The sequence below is a fragment of the Prosopis cineraria genome, unplaced genomic scaffold (assembly GCF_029017545.1).
Source record: "Prosopis cineraria cultivar Desert tree isolate PC_DT_omini unplaced genomic scaffold, ASM2901754v1 PC9, whole genome shotgun sequence".
Taxonomy (NCBI): Eukaryota; Viridiplantae; Streptophyta; class Magnoliopsida; order Fabales; family Fabaceae; genus Prosopis; species Prosopis cineraria.
In genome coordinates, this window is record NW_026555340.1 from 23,811,564 (window position 1) to 23,829,336 (window position 17,773).

General features: G+C 31.0%; 2 protein-coding genes across 2 annotated transcripts; both read right to left on the minus strand.

Annotated features, from left to right (window-relative positions):
- Window positions 1-764: 764 nt before the first annotated feature.
- Window positions 765-1,634, minus strand: LOC129319231 (uncharacterized). The gene has a single exon (XM_054964232.1). The coding sequence runs from the start codon at window positions 1,490-1,492 to the stop codon at window positions 920-922; it is 573 nt and encodes a 190-aa protein (XP_054820207.1). The 5' UTR covers window positions 1,493-1,634; the 3' UTR covers window positions 765-919.
- Window positions 1,635-9,793: 8,159 nt separating this feature from the next.
- LOC129320745 (glycosyltransferase BC10-like) lies at window positions 9,794-17,106 on the minus strand. Its single transcript, XM_054966325.1, has 11 exons — window positions 16,763-17,106; window positions 15,085-15,592; window positions 13,928-14,026; window positions 12,705-12,805; window positions 12,541-12,612; window positions 12,345-12,435; window positions 11,405-11,485; window positions 10,857-10,916; window positions 10,653-10,775; window positions 10,440-10,478; window positions 9,794-10,355 (listed from the first exon to the last, which is right to left on the minus strand). Exons 2-11 carry the CDS (start codon window positions 15,463-15,465, stop codon window positions 10,227-10,229), a joined length of 1,176 nt encoding a protein of 391 aa, XP_054822300.1. The 5' UTR covers window positions 15,466-15,592; window positions 16,763-17,106; the 3' UTR covers window positions 9,794-10,226.
- Between the last annotated feature and the right edge of the window lie 667 nt (window positions 17,107-17,773).

A 17,773-nucleotide genomic window follows, 5' to 3' on the forward strand; every position in this document is an offset into this window, starting at 1 on the left:
TCAAGTGTAATTTTTGTTATTAAAAAATAAATTCTTAAAATAACAAGTTTCAATTACAATTTTTATTTAAGAAATAATAAGTTTTATTCAAAGAATAATTACAAGAATTGAATAAGAAATTACAACTTATCAATAATAATAAAATAATTTTTTCAATTTAAAATTTATTGACGTGAAAGATTTCAGTGAAATTATAACATTTCGAGAGATCAAATTGTCATTTATATAATTTGAAAGGATTTTATTATCATTTTCTCTAAAATAACAACATAAATTTTTTTAAAAAACTGTCTTATAAATAAGAATGAAGAGCCTTTTTTAACTGCAAGTATATAACCTATTACGAAATTTATATACATTATATTTAGCATTTATTTTAACTTATGTTAAAATCATAAATTGAATTTAATTACTTCACACCTTCAAAATTAATATTCTCTATAAGTTATAAATAATAAATATGATAATAGTTTCCTCAAAATATGTATGGATCTATTATTTATATTTTTTGTCGAGAAAATCTATTGTCACACATCTTTTAAATTTTAGAGAGAAATACATGTAACTTATGAAACTAGAAGCTAAAAGTATACAACTCAGACAAGTCTTAGGAATTAAATAACTCAATGTTTTATATGATAATCAGAAATTCAAAGCTGGTTACGTGAGTGAGAGAGAAAAAATCCTTCAAATAATTAAACGAAACGTGTATTTTTGTTCTACGTAGGTTGATAATGAACCGAGAAACAAGGAGTCGTATAAAGTAGTACCAGAAAAAGTCTTCGAAATTCAACAACTTCAATTCTCATCTATGTTCAAAGACAACGATTTCTGAATCTGAAGATCATCATCGTGACAAAAATATACATATAACGAAACTTAACAAATCAAATTTTCATCGTCGTGTAGATTCACCTTATCACTCACTACATCTCGAGCCGAACGAGCTTTCTCCGATCGGATCTAAGATTGGTTTCCATGGCTGAACTCCATGACCATAAAGGCTTCTTTTTCCTCCTCCTCTTCTTCTTCCACCTTGTAATCCACAAGCCGACACTGAAACCCTATCTCTGTGGCTCAACGCAAGGTGGCTCGACAGAGGGACGCGACCGAGCCGCGGCTGATTTTCGTCCTCCTCGGCTCGGTTCACGATAGTGCTCGTGGTTTTAGCTATGGCGGTGAGCCGCTTGGCGAGTGAGGCCAAGTCAACCGGAGAAACATCAGCCTGTAGGACGGAGCACGGTAGCTTAAAGTAGACCTCCCCTGGCCGGAGCTTCGCGTCTGCCTTCAACGGCGTCGTCGAATTCGACGGCGACAGAAGCTGAAGCGTCGTACATACGAAGTGCTTCGGAGGATCGCCAGTGAGTTGCCTCACTGAAACCGGCTCGAGAAAGTCCTCCACGTAGCCGTTGAGATGAACGACACGGACGTTCTTAAACGCAGTCGTTGACGACGAAGACGACGATCTACAAGAAGAGACGCAGCCTCCCATAGTAATGAAGTTAAGATCTCAATGAACGGATGATTTGGGTTTGAATGAGAGAGATGTGTGAGAGGATATTTGAAGAGTGAGATATTTATATATAAAAGAATGAATCCAAACATTAAGATAAAGAAAAGGCCACAAGATAGGTATCCCAACCCCACCAATTATATACTTGAAGTGCCTTTTTTTCTGGTTTGTTGTCATGGTTGAAAAACGGAGCAAGTCAATGCATGCTTGCTCTATAATCTACTCGACAAGTGGCGTTATATATACACACACATGGGTTTAAAAATTTAGCTAGTGTATGTAGGCTTCAGGCTGCGGCCACCACACGTGATTATGTTGAGTTTAGGTTAATGGACGGGGAAATTAATAAATCTCATACTTCTTATGTTAAAAAATTAAAGTATTGTTAATTAAATTTTGCCTTTAAATAAAGTAATTATTTATCTTCAAATTAATATTATCTTTATATTTTATCATTATTTGATAAGATGTATTCCTTTAAAATAAATATAAAGTAATTATTTACTATGAGTATTTAAAAAACATATTAATTATACTTTAAAAATACTAAAAAATGCTTTATATTTTTAAAAATTTAACTCTCAAAAAATGTTTTATATGTTTTAATAGAAGAAGTAATATTAAGCTACAAGTTACACTTATCACTTTGAAAGACTCCTATCTTATTTAAATCTAATGAGGCCTGAATTTAATTTAGTCGATATTAGTATTAGACATTAAATATCTAAATTCAATTCATATACTCTTATAACATAATATTTTTAAAAGCCACAATATTCATAAATTAGTTAGGCATAAATAATTAATGTAACTTATCTTAAACTCCGTGTAAGGCATAAAACAAATCGTTGAAATGTTCAAAATCTGTCTTTAAGTTTATCAAGAACATATTGGATATATAAACAAATGGTTAAATCTCTGTTTTGAATAGGATTATTGGCTCAAAAGAACAATGTGAGCAATGAAAAAAATCTAAATTATTTTTTTGGCCAGATACATCTATATGTTAATTGAGTTAAATTTAAGCTTAGTATCATTAGGTTAAATTAGAGCAAGTCTTTCGTGTTCGTTTACAATATTTGAACCTCAGCCTGCCTTAAAAAAATCGAGTCCTTTTCAATCATTCTACCGGTTGGTGGGACTTGTATTATTATTGTGACATTTTTGGGTTTAATTTAGTTTAATTAGGATGAATTTGTAATGAGAATACGGCTCTTGGGACCTTTATGTACATTTTCACACTTATTAATGTCCTTCAGCTAGCCTCAAGCCGGCAGGCAGAACTGGGATGCTTTTTTTTCTCCTGTTAATGAGCTCCAGTATTTCATGTCTTTAAATAAACTAGCTAGATTAATTCATTCAGCATAACTAGGACTTGAACATGAAATCTCTAGTTAAACACTTAAATTGGATCAACTCTGATTCCTTAACTGATCCAAGCACCACATGACTGTCTTTTTTTTTTTTTGGTTACCTATAAGTATTCTTCTATTATAAACAATCATGTTTGAGACTTATTAGGCACTAAATGTGAGCATATCATCTATTAGAAATTCAAATCTTAATTTGCCAAGTTATGAGGGACTGGCTCCTTTTGCTAGATTTATCTTGATTGATGTCTATGTTTTTTGTAATACTAATAAACAGACACTGGATGGGCCCTTTCAGTGAAAACGTGACTTCCCCTATGTCTACGCCAAAGGAAGGGTTTAAATAATATTTTTATTATATATATAATTTTAATTGTAAAGGCAATTTAGTCATCCCTTTATTTTCTTTCTGAAAATATTTATTTATCATCTTAAAATGAACGTGACAATCACATTTAGAGAGGCTTGGTAACAGCTTGATCCCATAGCCATCTATGATTTATCAAATGATTCAAATATTCCTTTTTTTAATTTTATAAAAAAATTACAAAGTAATTCTTAAAACTTTTTATCCAATCAGCAATTCAGCATATTACTGTTAATTTTTTAAAAATTTTTCCCACTCTATCTGATGCTAACTAAACCGAACGTGACCTCTGATCTGAATTGCAGTCCTAAAGTTAAAAAATAATGTTCTCACTTATGAGTTATTTACTTCATGATATAATTAAAAAAATAATTTTAATAGCATAAATTTAGTTCTATATAGTTGGGCAAGCTCGCATCTTAGTACTTTATTAAGAGGCAGTTCTGGCGTCGCTTGCAATTTTTGCTGTGTTCATTTGTCGTATCTAATATCCACTCCATGCATTAATTAAATAATTAATTAGACGTTGTTAGATTAATTAGTATTTTAACTCATCATCAAATAATCTATTCGGCTTCAGCAGCAGACTCGTTGTGAATTTGATTTGCCAATTTTAGGAGTTTTCAATTTTACTAGAGCCAATTTTATTGTATAATGTGATCTTCCATATTCACGAAACTAAATATAGATATTAGTTAATACCTTTAGAAAGAAATATAATTAAAAAATTTGAATAAGTGTAATAGTACTGTAATAATGAAAACTGAACTTGAAAGGCAAATATGTTACTCTTTCCATCTCAATTTATAAAACACTTTTAAATAAAATCACATATAATAATAAAATTCATTAAATTTATTTTTTTAAGATAAAAATATAAACTTCTAGGAATATCCTTTATTTAATACTCTATTTATGAAAAAATATTAAAGAGATAATATAATGAAAATTTCAATATTAAAAAAGCATCATTAATAACAAAATTTTTATGAAAATGTCTTACATTTTGTGATAATGAATTTTTTTAAAAAAAGTGTTTTATAATTTATTAAGGTGCTAGTGTATGTTGTATCCAATTTATAATTTTACAATTAATAGGCTTGAACTAATGTGAAACTGATGCGTCAAATTCGAAAATTTAATTAGTTGCAGAATTTATTTTTTTAAATCACAACTCATGAAGAAAAGTTAGAAATTAGAAATAGCTTTTAAATCATTCTAATGAGTCAGAATAGTTGGTAACCGGCCAGATTATAATTGATTCTACAATGCTAAGTCCTATAAGGCTTCCGTTATTATTATTTTTCTCTGAAAAATCATAAGGAAAAAAAAATACAAGAATTTACCGTTCCATGGTTGCAAAATTTCAGAACATGTACATCGCTCATTTTATCTACAAGTTAATGATAAGAAAAAATCATTTACGCTAAAACACCCATGAAAAAACAGAGATTGGCACACTACGCGGTGGAGCCAAGACATGTAGATGAGAGGTGCAAAATATTAAAACTTTAAGGGTAAATAGTTAAAAAGTTCAAGGAGATGAATATAAAATACTAAAACATATCTGCTAAATTTATAATTTTTTATTCACATTACCACCACCCTGCATTCTGAGGGACACATGGAACCTCTCCATTTTTTTATCATATTCTTTTCTCTACTTCCCTAATCATAACATTTATTTTAAATCTATGAATAAAACAAATTCATTTAATGTATAGTCATATATGTCAATGGTCGTAATTATGGAAAGCCGATGAAAAATTATGATAACAAAAAATGGAGAGGTTTCACATTTCATTTTGAGATGACGGAGCCAAAATAAGAAAAATGGCTTTAATAATATTTGACTTTATAATGAGGACTTTATGATATTTTACTTTTAAACCTCAACTTGATAAAGTGCTTCAACAATTAATGCTTCAATCAACTTGATCAATAACTGCATAAAAATGCTTTGACCTCAACTTGGCAACTGGCGAAATGCTTGAAGCTTAGATTTCAAACATTTATCCAATAACGTCTTTCATGTCGAGAAGGAAGGGCCGAAATTTCATTTGTAAGTTATTTAAATATTTTATTCATATTACAAAAAAAAAATTAAAAGTAAATTTGCCATGAATTTTGAGATGTGTTTACAGATTTTCGGCATATTTAGATTTTGGAATGATATATGACAAATTATTCGATTTCAAATTTCATTGTCAATTTTTTATGGATTTGTGAATTTTTTTTTTGTTAAAAAAATTGTGACGAATTTATAACCGAAGGGTTTTCATTAGATGTTCTGCCGCAAATCTGTCATAATTGCTGCGACAGATTTGTATGAATTTGCATGCGTATAAAGCTTTTTGGCCTTTTATATTATGATTTTAAAATATCTTATAATGCCCCTTTTCTTTTAAAGAGTTAATATTTGTTTTATATATATATATATATATATTAATAATTCTATATTTCTGCACCTATTTTCTAAAATTTCAAAAATTTTACTCCTTTTGTTAAAAAATATAACGCATTTTTAACTGAATTTTACCATTTCAATAAAGTAATTATCTACTTTTAAACTAAATTCATCTTTTTATATTTATCCTTATTAAATATTCTATAATAAATATAAAGGCATTCATATTCATCAATGAGAACTCTTTTAAAAAAAAGATAATAATTACACCTTGAATAACTAAAATATCTTATATTTTTAAATATCTAATTCTTTAAAAAATGTTTTATATTTTTTAACGGAGAGAGTAATATATATTGTGATATGGACGTACCTATACCAGCTTGTTATACGTAGGTAATTATCATATTTAAATTCTAAAAAATAACAACAAATATTGAATAATAATTAGAATTATATAATTGATATTATAATTTTTATATTTTAAAAAAATCATTTTCAATCACATTGAGAGTGTGAAGTGTGAAACCAAATAACCAATGAAAGTGACTTATGAGATAAAATAAAGGAGTTTTCAGAATTTATCTTTAAAAAAAGTATTTGGTGCAAAGGATTCGTTTAAATATTGTCAAAGATAACGTGTAATGACGAGTATCAAATACAATAATTAAGTATTTGTTCAAAAAAATATATAATAATTTAGTAATTAACTCAAATAAAATAATGTTACAAATTGGCACATGGCTATGCACAAGAGCTAGCTTAATTGAGACAAAATTAGAAGTTGGCCCTCCTTTCATGGCCACACATATATAATTCTAAATTAAATAACCAAGTTTTGGTCAATTCCATTAAAAAAATATTAAAAATAAAAACACTTCGTGACGATTAAGACACAATAAAATGTTAAAAGAAACTTAAAATACGTTGAAGATAGTTTTGGTCAACTTGTGAACCGAGAGAGAGGTGGGGCAAGAAACTCACTTTGGGTTTCATATGCACATAAAACATAATTAAAAGAGTTTAATAAAATATGAATTATGTTATAAAACTAGATCCGGTAATTCAGGTGGATTAAGTTTATTTGGGTCAGGCTTAATTCAAATCGAGTTTAAAATATTCTATTTTTTTAAAAAAATTCATATAGTTCAGTCTGACTTTAACTTTTTTCGATCAAGTTCAAGTGACTGTTGAGACTTAGCCAAAATTATTAACTTTATATTTATATAAAGTTAAAAATTTTAGCTATTAAACTTATTCAAATTGAATTTAATTCGGGTTAGTTTATTTAAATGAAGTTTAAAATATTTTATCCTTTTAAAAAAATTTACATAATTAAATATAAAGTTAAAAATTTCAGCTATTAAACTTATTCGAAATGAATTCAATTCGGGTCAGTTTATTTAAATGAAGTTTAAAATATTTTATCCTTTTAAAAAAATTTACATAATTAAATTTAATTTTAATTTTTTTCGAACAAATTTAAATTAACGTGTTAGCTTGAATTATTGACTTTATATAAAACGTTGCATATCGGCAAAGATATTCAGATTGTCAAATGTAAAACGGGCCGCCGTTTATTAAAATCCCAACGTGGTACGACACACAAACAGACAAGCAGCAGCAAAGTGAATGCTGATTGATTTTCTGACATAGTAGTCCGCAACATTTCACTACACCACTCTCTATTCCAATCACAATTAGATTACATGAGTGTCTGAAATCTTCTGACTAGTGTGACGCTGCAGTCATCGGATTTTAACAACGCTTGAAAATTCAGGCTCAAAGCTCAATGAAACAGTGAGTAAAAATACAATTTTATAAAGATGTATTTTAACTATTTCCCCAGAACCACATGAACAATTGGATTGAGGGGGGTGTGTGTGTATGATTATGACACAACAAAAGATAGAGTTGCGATTTAGTGTATAATGTATCTTGTGTCTACATTTTCGGTAGCCATTAGATTGAATTGATAATATCTATAACATCACATGGGATACTCATTAGACAAGAGGATTTGAGACATTTATTGAATTCAGATCAGAGCCCCTTCTAATGAGCCTGTTGGGCAGCGACTTTGGAATCAAAATTAATACCCTTTGCAATTCTATATACAAGTAGGGTGAATATCAATGAAGAACTTTTGAAAGAATTTAATACTTAATAAGGATTTAAATAAATTGAATACTTGTTAAAATAAAAACCCTACTTGTCAATTGTTAATGTTTATTTGTTAGCAATCCTTTATAAAATTAAATTGCTTTTGTTGAGTCCTTTATTGATATTCTCCCTTTAAGTAACTTCTAAATTACTTCATCAGAGTTAATATAAGATAATTGAATCATTTATATTGATTTTTTTTAAAAATGTATCCATATTGAATGCATCATTTTTAAAAACAGTTATATTTTCCAAATATATAGAACCTCTTATCATGCTCATGGAAAATTAAAAATGATAATTTTTTAAAATAATTAATAATCTATCTGTTTATGTAAAGTAATTTATAAAAAAAGGTGAGTTAATTTTTTCTAAAAAAAAAAACCTTCATCCATGACATTTAAAGCATTGAAATTTATTAGGTGTAGTTCTCATTTGATTTCATTTTATAAATGTGATAACAAAAAAAAAAAGGTAATGACTTGTTAGCTTATTCGTTTTAATGCTTGATTTCACTGCAAGATATCAAATTCTTTCTTTTCTTTTATCTAAGCAAGATATTAAATTTTTACAATGGGTTAGTTCAACTTTTAGTTTCAGTTTGATTTTAACAAGGTTTAAAAATTATGTGTTTGAAACCTTAGCCTTGCTTGGACTAGTAGTCCTCCAGAATGGGAGATGATTGAATTTTTATTTTATTTTATGAGATAGTGGAACTTTTAGCCTCTTAAATTTCTCTTAATTATCAATTTAGTCTCTCAAATTTATTTTAATTATCGATTTAGTTTTTATTATTTAAAGAGAAAATAATATTATTAAAATATATTGACATGAATGAAGGAATATTGATGTTAGCCATGTAAATTAACTAAAAGAAGTGTAATTATTTAGGTAAAAAAAATTCATAATTTTTTTAAATAAAAGAACAAAATGCTACATAAAGGATTATATTGATAAAAATTAATCAAATTTGAAAGCTAATTTGTTCTCATTTAGCTATATAGGCAAGTCAAGTAATTAATATAATTTACACATTATACAAATTTTAGAGTCAATTTATTTTTTAAAATTTAAAAAATTAATGGGATAAGTTAAGTTTAAGAGACTAAATTGATAAAAATTAAACTCAAAAGATAAAAAAAAGATTGAAAGTTTCAGTTTTTTTTCTTATTTAATCTTGTTAATATTGTGAATTGTTCATAATCACATACCTTGATAGATATGAAAAACCTATTGGCCAAAAGAAAGAAAGAAAGATGTGAAAAACCTCGCTTCTTTTCAATAGTTTCTTAGAGAGCATAAAAACAAAAAAAAAAAACACAAATAGATCTTCGTGCTTAATGGGCCGTTCATTTGGCCCATGATTTCACACCGGGTCTCACTTTTATTGAGGCCTGCATCTCTTAAATCTGAATCACATTTTCAGTCTTGACCACCATCAGTAACAGGCCGATATTGTACGAGCTCATACGTTTTTATTTTTTTCAGTATAAGAAGTTCCGGCAAGAATAAAAATTATTTCCACTGAGATATTGAGAGCTTACATATTCATGCTTAAATAATTACAATGTTTTGGGCTTGGCCGATTACAAATTTAGGACGACAAATTATTTGTTCAAACCTCACGTCATTTGTAACTCCTGGTAATAAAAAAATGTCATTTATAGCTTCGAAACTTCTGAAACTCTTCCTTGTAAATTATTTTTGAAATTCAGGAGATTAAAAACAATATGAATTCAATGCACACCTTTAATCTCAATCACTGTTTTTTAATATTTATTTATATGGGATTTTCCCCCATAACAAATGGGGCTCAATAACTCAAATCAAATTCACAAACTGAGAATCCTATTCTTACTAAGCATCTCCATATTGCCATTTCAAATTGTGCATAGTTTCAATAAAAAAATATAAAATCCCCAGTCAGAAAGTAGGTGCCAAGACAAAAGTTCAAATCAGTTGGACGCAAAGAATTCCAGCAGGAGCAAAGTGTAGTAGCCCTTGGTATTTTCATCTCAACAATGTCCCAAATTGTACAAAAAAGATCAACATCAACAACCATAAAATGAGCTGACATGATTTCTCCCAAAAATTTGTCATGTAATCAGAAACGTTGAAAACCCAGAAGAGAAGGGGCCATCTATCTCCAAGGAAGCAAACTCACTCCATTAGCTTCCTCTCCAAATTAACTGCAATGCCAATATGCCATTTTCTCTTGCACCCTATACATATATATCTGAGGCTTTGACAGGCCGCATTCAATTTCAAGCCTCAACAATGGCTGTAATTTACAACTTATCAATAATGTTGCTATATGAGAAACCAAGATGACAACGGGACAAGAGGGCCGAAAGGAGCAACAATTGGTAGAACCGATGAAAGAATTGAGTCAAGAATAGGTGTGGCTCAAGGTGTGGAATAATTGGAAAAAATTAGCAACAAGCTGTCCAGTGTTTCAGGAGTGAACTTTCTAGCAAATAGGTAACATGGCTTCTGAATCCCATTCCATAAGCAAGGCCAACTCTGTACTTCTTTCTGAAGAAGCAGGTAGAAAAAACATATCATTAAATTGCCAGTTTGAATGAACAAGACCAGATGAGGGCTTTACGTTAAGATTACCTTGGCGTCACTGGTAACATGCACACTCACATCAATGGACTGCAAAGAAAATAAATGATTGTCATGAATACGGCAGAACATATCAATAATTAATTCAGGGAAACTGTACAGGATAACATACTGAGATTGGAAATGAAGGAGCCAAAATATACACAACACTTGGCAAAACATATCAATAATTAATTCATAAAAAGGGTTATGGCACAACTGTACCGTAATATTCTTCAAAAGCTCGTACGTAACATCGTGTGCCCTGTATGATTTTGGATGCCATTTTCTCTCAGACCAGTCCACATGAGTTATTGACCAGTTTGCAATTCCGCCAGGATCAACGATCTGAAATAGATGCAAGCTAGGTGAGAGGTTGAGAACGGTCAAGCACAAAGAATTGTTCAGTATATTAGGTGAAATTCTCACATTGAAGAAGGTTGGCATGTAATGTTCATCAGCAATACAATTCTTCCCTTCCAGACCAGGCTGCCATTATCAAGAACTTTACACCATTAGTTAAACTAATGTTAACCATGAACATGGAACACAATGGAGAGAGAATTTTCATGTGAGCTAATATACTTAGTCATTAAAAAAATAATGAAGATCGCTTCAACTCAAGAGCTTAAAGCTATCAAGAGAAGACCCATACATAATTTTGTTATTATCTCTAATACAGGTCCACAAGAACCCGTAGTGCTTGATCTAAAGCACATCTTATCATATTGCTCATGAAACTTAAGTTAACCACGAGAATAGAGGTAAACAAAGATCAAATTCCTACTTATATGGCTTTAAAGACATTGGTATCATGTCAAGGACCACTTCAATACATAAGCTTAATTTATAAAGGCTAATGAACAATTTTTATTGAAATATCGAACAAAAGCAAACACTTCATGCAATGACACTAGGATTTCAAAATAAATTAAAGAATAAATACTAAAAGTAAAAAATATCAATGACAACTTCACCTTGCAGTAATCACGGAATTTTGAGTAATACAGATTGTCAGCCATAACTATAATAGCATGCTGTCTCTTCATTGAGAACCACTGCAGAAAATTTTAAATAACGAGAAGTAGGCATGTTAGAAGGCGTGACATATTTCAACGAGCTATATATTAAATGGTGAATTTACCTTCATCGCTAAGGTTTAGAGTGTTGGACTATAAAAGAACAAATGCAATGAGTAAATGGGTTAGGTGATACATAATCGTCAGTAGCCCAGTAGGATGTCATTTAGGTTATATAAGAAGTAAAAACAGAACATGGTCCAGGCAACACCAATGGAGTTCATTTTGGTTATCAAGAATGTATTTCCAGACCTTATATGACCTAATCATGCAACATGTAAACTCTGTTCTCATTAGTTATATGACAATCGTCTCATGATTGGTCTGTGTTATGAAGATGTAAAACACTCAATTTACGTTCAAATGTCACATTAGCTTCATATTTTTATGATTCATACACTTTCATTCCTTTGGTTTCATATAAGATTCAAATTCGTCCCCCTAGTTTAGAAACAGACAATTTTTTCCTCAGTTTTTAAAAATGTTCTATTTTGCCTGTTTTATAATTGATCTAAAACTTAATACTAAATTAAACCATATGTTGACTTGAACATCAAAATCTGTTAATAATATCAAGTACATAAATATTGCCTTAGAAAATTGTCAATTTTGATATTAAATTTTGCATGGATTACCAGAGGACAAAATTGAATCATTTCCAAAAAAAAAAAAGGAGAAGAAGAAGAAGAAGAAATATTGTCTATTTTTAAAGATCAAATTTAAACATTTATGAAGCTAGAGGAATCAAGAGTACATTCAAACCAACTTCTATTAAAAGCAGATGAAGTTTCTACAGAGTTGACACATCGTACTCGAAGTATTCAAGATCAAGATGTACCTGTGCACCCTTTCTGAAATTCTTCACCTCAACTTCAGGTAACATATGTTCCGAATACCTACCATTGCCATGGGGCCCAGGATCCTTAAAACTGAAAAGACAAAGGAAACAATGGTGCAAGAGGATGTGAGATCAGACCAGAAAACTACCAACACACACAAAAACAATGAGGAATTCACCATAAAAATTGACATACCAGTCAACAAAGCTAATATTTGTTAACATCAGATGGTTGTATATATAGTCAAAACTATACAGTGGCACACAACTGCAAAACCAATGTAGAAGATTCAAAAAATTAAACCACTTAATTAATCAGTAATGAGAGCAATTCAAGTTAACAATCTCATAGCCATTCACCTATCAGAGAGTAAAACAAATTGCTGATTATCAGGATCTTGTAAAGCATTTGCCAATAGCCGTCTCTCTGCATCAACCATTGAAATCTTACCCCAGATCACCTGTAACATTACAAGTGATCACTTTGGCTGCTCATTAGATAACCACAGATCATAAACCAACTGAAAATAATTTGGATCACTATTATCTTGACAACCAGAATGGAAAGAGCTGAACATAACAGCATAATTAGGAGTGGGAGATCACCTAATAGCAACATAATATAACAAGGGTCCAGACAAACCAATGAAAGCAAATGTTCAACCCCAGGCAAATTTGTTAGGCCAGAACAGAGATTAAAACAGTATAATATTTTCAGAGATTATAAACATATCATTAAGAAAAGATATTCCCCCTAAAGTCACAGAAGCACTGATTACAATCATTTGTGAAACAATATGTGCAATAATCAGAAATTGCATTCACAGTAAAATTTCAATAAACAATTTCCAACAAAAATGTCAATTTCACAGGGACTTGGGTACTCTAAAAGTGTAATTTTGAGAGTATTTCTATATATAGAAGAAACATCAATTTAAGGATTATTATTTCATGACTTTATCATTAATAAAACCCACACTGCAAACAGTATTTTATTTATAAACAGTTTGTTAAGTTTCATTACTGATCAATTAACTGGTGTAATTTTTTTTATTCTTCTACATAGGTTTTGCAGTTGTGTGCCACTGTATAGTTTTGACTATATATACAACTATCTGATGTATGCAAATATTAGCTTTGTCGAATGGTATGTCTAGCTTATTTGCGTTGAATTCCTCAGGGTTTTTTTGTGTTCATCCCGTACCTTTAGAGAATCCAAAATAATAATCAGAGTCATACTGTACATTCAGCTTAAATTTTGAAAAGCCCAAAGTGGTCAATAAAATAACAATGATGTAGCAGTTGCATTGGTTACGTAAGATAACCCAAATTTTCAGAGTAGGATTTGATCTATATCCACAAAGGAAAAATTGAAAGCATGCTTCTTTAACGGACATCATGACAACAGTAAAGAAGTTCATAGTTCCTTTCCAAAACAGAGATTAAACGCAATAAATGCAAGGGGAAATATCACATAGAATTAAACTATGATTTATGTTAAAGAACACACTTTCACATAGACAAGGAACCACTATTGACTGATGAATGTAAACAAACAAACAATAATAAGACAGTTTAAGAACCTGTTCACTGCGTATATCCCGATTAACAAAATAACGGCTCACATGAACTGGTCTAGTCTTAGATGCATGCACATAAACTGAGAATTTCCCTTCATGACCCTGTCAAGAAGAGAAAAGCATTCTTTGACATCAATAAACACAAACAAAAGATGAATAGGCTTTATAAACAACAATGATGAAATGAAAATTATGAAAACAAACTAAAGGAAAGCAACTAGGACAACATCTGACATCATTATCCCCCAGTTTCCCCTTTTACAATTTTTCTATTACTTGAACCGTTAATACAAATTTACTCAAAAAGGAGGCGTGCTTTGGACAAAGATGCAACAAGCCAAGATCTACCACCATTAATCACTCAACATGATACACTAATAAATTTCAGTTAAGTTATGCTTTTATTTCCTTCATCCTTTAGGCCTCTATCAAAGGAGAGACCACCAAGAAAGTTCATGCAAAAGACTCGCTCAGTATCAGCTAAGGGTGCAATAAAGCATAATATACTCCCCCACCTAATCATTCCCACCTAATTTTTAAGATCCACAATGAATGAAAATAATTGCCCGAGTCCGCTTACAACTTGATGCTTGTCTAACCACATATTCTAATAAAAAAAATTCTCAAATACAAAGACTGAATTTCCATAGTAGTAACTCTTCATGTGTCAGTTCATCATGCAATGATGTTTTCAGTGGTCGTAAGTCGAAACAACCCACTTAAATAGGAAAGATGTCATCCACACCTCACACCTAAATGGCTATCTTGTTTGGGACTACATGTTTTAGAGGTGTCACGTAGAACTCAGAAAATTTCAGGAAAATTAATAAGTCAATAGAATACACAATGATTTAAGAAAGTAAGAAACAGGTGGTCGCACAATTTACACTCAATCTAGATTGAGGGCATGTACTTTGTATCAAGTCTAAGGTGAACCACATTATTCATAGTTTCGTAGAGATTTTATATTATATATAGACATATAGATTAGTCAGCCATTAATCTTCATAATTACGCAGGTCACCATGCCTAGCGTCAACTTCCTTCTTATTGACAAACTATTTGTTCTTAAATTGACTTGGATAATATATTTAGCAGCAAACATAAATTGATATAAAGTATTAAAAAATTGATAGATAAAAGAGACAAGAAATCCTTACTTGAAAAAACTTATCCCACAATTTCTCAAATGGAAGGGAACCAGGTGTCAGAAACATGAAGGCAACTTTTGGATTTTTAGGAACATATGGTGCACTCAAAATATCCCTAATAACCACTTGTGATGCAATCTCTGCATCTGTGTATTCCCTTGCAGGAACAGGTGGAAGCCACTGAGAAACAACATCGCATGCTCTAGAAGAAAAGACATAACAGGCTGAACTGCTTTTGGGTGGGTAGATGTAAGCACAAATCAAAAACATGCACACAAATAAGACCAGGATAATTATCCAGATTGGTTTCTTCATGGGAGGGCGGTGGCGCGACATATGCAGGATCTGCAAATCTCCAATGCCTAGATGCCAAACTTGTGCGGTCTTCATCCAAGTAAAGGCATCACAGTATCACCTCCAAAAGATCTCCCTAATATCGGCATTCAGCATCCTCAAGCACAAAGAAACCAATATATAAAGCCTAAAATGAACCTTTGACAGATTGATGTAGATAAACCTGAAATGAAAACACATCAAGTAAATATACTAGCACTCAACAAACAGGTAACCATTCAATCCTACATTCTAACATCCCCATCCAGATGGTATGCATACTATATGTAACAGAGCAGCATTTTAATTTTTGACAGTAAAAGATTCAGATGTTCACAGAAACAACGTCCTAGAACCATATTCAGGCCCAAATAATCCACAATAAAAATATCCGATTCAGTTTCTATTTGTTTCTTCCAACTAATAGATAAATATATCAAAATATTTATCAAACCATTGTAACTGAACCAGTGTGCAAAGGAAACAAATTGCTGCATAGTTAAATCTATATGCAATATTCCAAATAAAACTTAAAAGCATGGAAAAGAGATGCTATATGAAAATGGAGACGAAGTTTAATCCCCACACGCTAATCTTAAGTCTCAACCCTTAAAATACTAGTTTAGAGATCAGAGGCACCGGCGAAACAAGAATAGAAAAGAAAAACTCACCCTCAAGCTGTTTGTGTCAAGACTCAAGACATGTTTTTTTTTTTTTGGGGGGGGGGGTTTTCCATATACAGTTGCAAACAGTGCACTACACAGGCATTACTTAATGACTTCCAGGGTATTCGAAACCTTTCTAGTTTACCAAAAGGAATCAGGAAGGAATGTTCCGGAGAAAATAAGTTAGAATATAATAAAGAAACAACAAATAAAGTAATTAAAGATCCAAATTAGCAAGCAATCATCATAATAATATGACGGATCGATTCAACGTTCTGAAGTAGCCCAAAAGCGAAAAAGAAGCATAATAACACATCAAAACTCGGATGCTTGGGTTTAATAAGTCGTACCCATCCGAGCACTCATAGTTTCAATAAATCCGCACCAAATATCAGCGAAAATTCAAATCCAAAATGCACATTCCAACGCGGTTACCATTCAAAATCCCATTTAGATATCCAATCCACAACATGCCCTGTTCAGTTACCAAGAAAGCTCGCGAAACACCCAAAAAAAGAAAACACAAAAATAATGCAAAATCATTCCTTTCGCTCCTTTACGCCACTTATCTTTCCTTATACTTCACCACCAACTAAAACTAAAACTTCCAAACCAGGAATCCCCTCGCTGCCTCTCCCTCTCCCTCTCCCGCAGTAATTCAAATACTCTAAAAGCAGAGTGAGTAATACCTGAAAGTTTCAGCTGCACAGAGGATCGAAGAAGATCGAATATTCACGAGAATCCAACTTCAATTCAAAGATCTTGTCGAACCCACCACCAATATTTGAGGAAGATCTAGGGCAAAGGGAGAAGAAAAGCATGCACACGCAGAGAGTGAAAGAGAGAGAGAGATAACCATATTATAGGCGTGATGAGATGTGAGAGACTGGGTGTGTTTGTTTGATTCAGTGATTCGTTTACTTGGTCTTTCACTCACTCTCTCTCTCTGCTTCGATTTCTCTCTCTAAAACGAAACTCACACAGACACAGGCGATACACCTTGCCAAAAAACATCGCTGCCGGCTATTGGTCAAATTTAACTTTTAATTTCATGAAAGTTTCGTAGATTCGCAAATTAAATATATGTCGCCAAATATGCATATATATACTATATATAATCGATATTTGAAGATTTATAATGCAATTGGACGCCCAAGATCAGTCTTGGAGCCTGTCGTGTTGTTGAAAATAGAAGTCATCGAAATTAGAAAGTTATGACCATTATCCTCACATGTCTCTTCCTATGCACTTTTTCTCGGGAAGCTAACAGCCTAATACACACATATGTATATGTGTATATATAGTGTGTATATATATTTTTTCCTTATGTATTCTTCTTATAATCATATTTGAGATATTACCTGTCAGCATTTTTTTAAGGATTAATCCTTTTTACTTTATATATGTGTGTGTAGCTAAGGAGAAGCTAATATTTTCAGTTTAGTTTCAATTTGCCCTCCTTTTTTCTTATAATGTCAACATTAAATGTTTAAATTTTAAAGAGTTAAGGTATATTTTTACTCTTAAATATTTTTTATAAAAGTAATTTTACTCTTGTACTAATAAGTGGGATAATTATATCCCTGAATTATTTTTTTCAGGAGCACTAGGCACCTTGTAGAATTTTTTTTTTTGCTCCTCAAAAAAATAATTTAAAAATAAAACTATCCCACTTATTAATACTAGGGTAAAATTGCTTC

Excerpts from the sequence above, each read along its gene's own strand:
- LOC129319231 (XM_054964232.1), bottom strand. The coding sequence starts at position 1,492 with ATGGGAGGCTGCGTCTCTTCTTGTAGATCGTCGTCTTCGTCGTCAACG.
- LOC129320745 (XM_054966325.1), bottom strand. The coding sequence starts at position 15,465 with ATGAAGACCGCACAAGTTTGGCATCTAGGCATTGGAGATTTGCAGATC. Across the intron at positions 12,436-12,540 it reads AATATTAGCTTTGTTGACTG|TTTTAAGGATCCTGGGCCCC; the intron begins GTATGTCAATTT and ends TTGTCTTTTCAG. Across the intron at positions 11,486-12,344 it reads ATTTCAGAAAGGGTGCACAG|TGGTTCTCAATGAAGAGACA; the intron begins GTACATCTTGAT and ends AATTTTCTGCAG.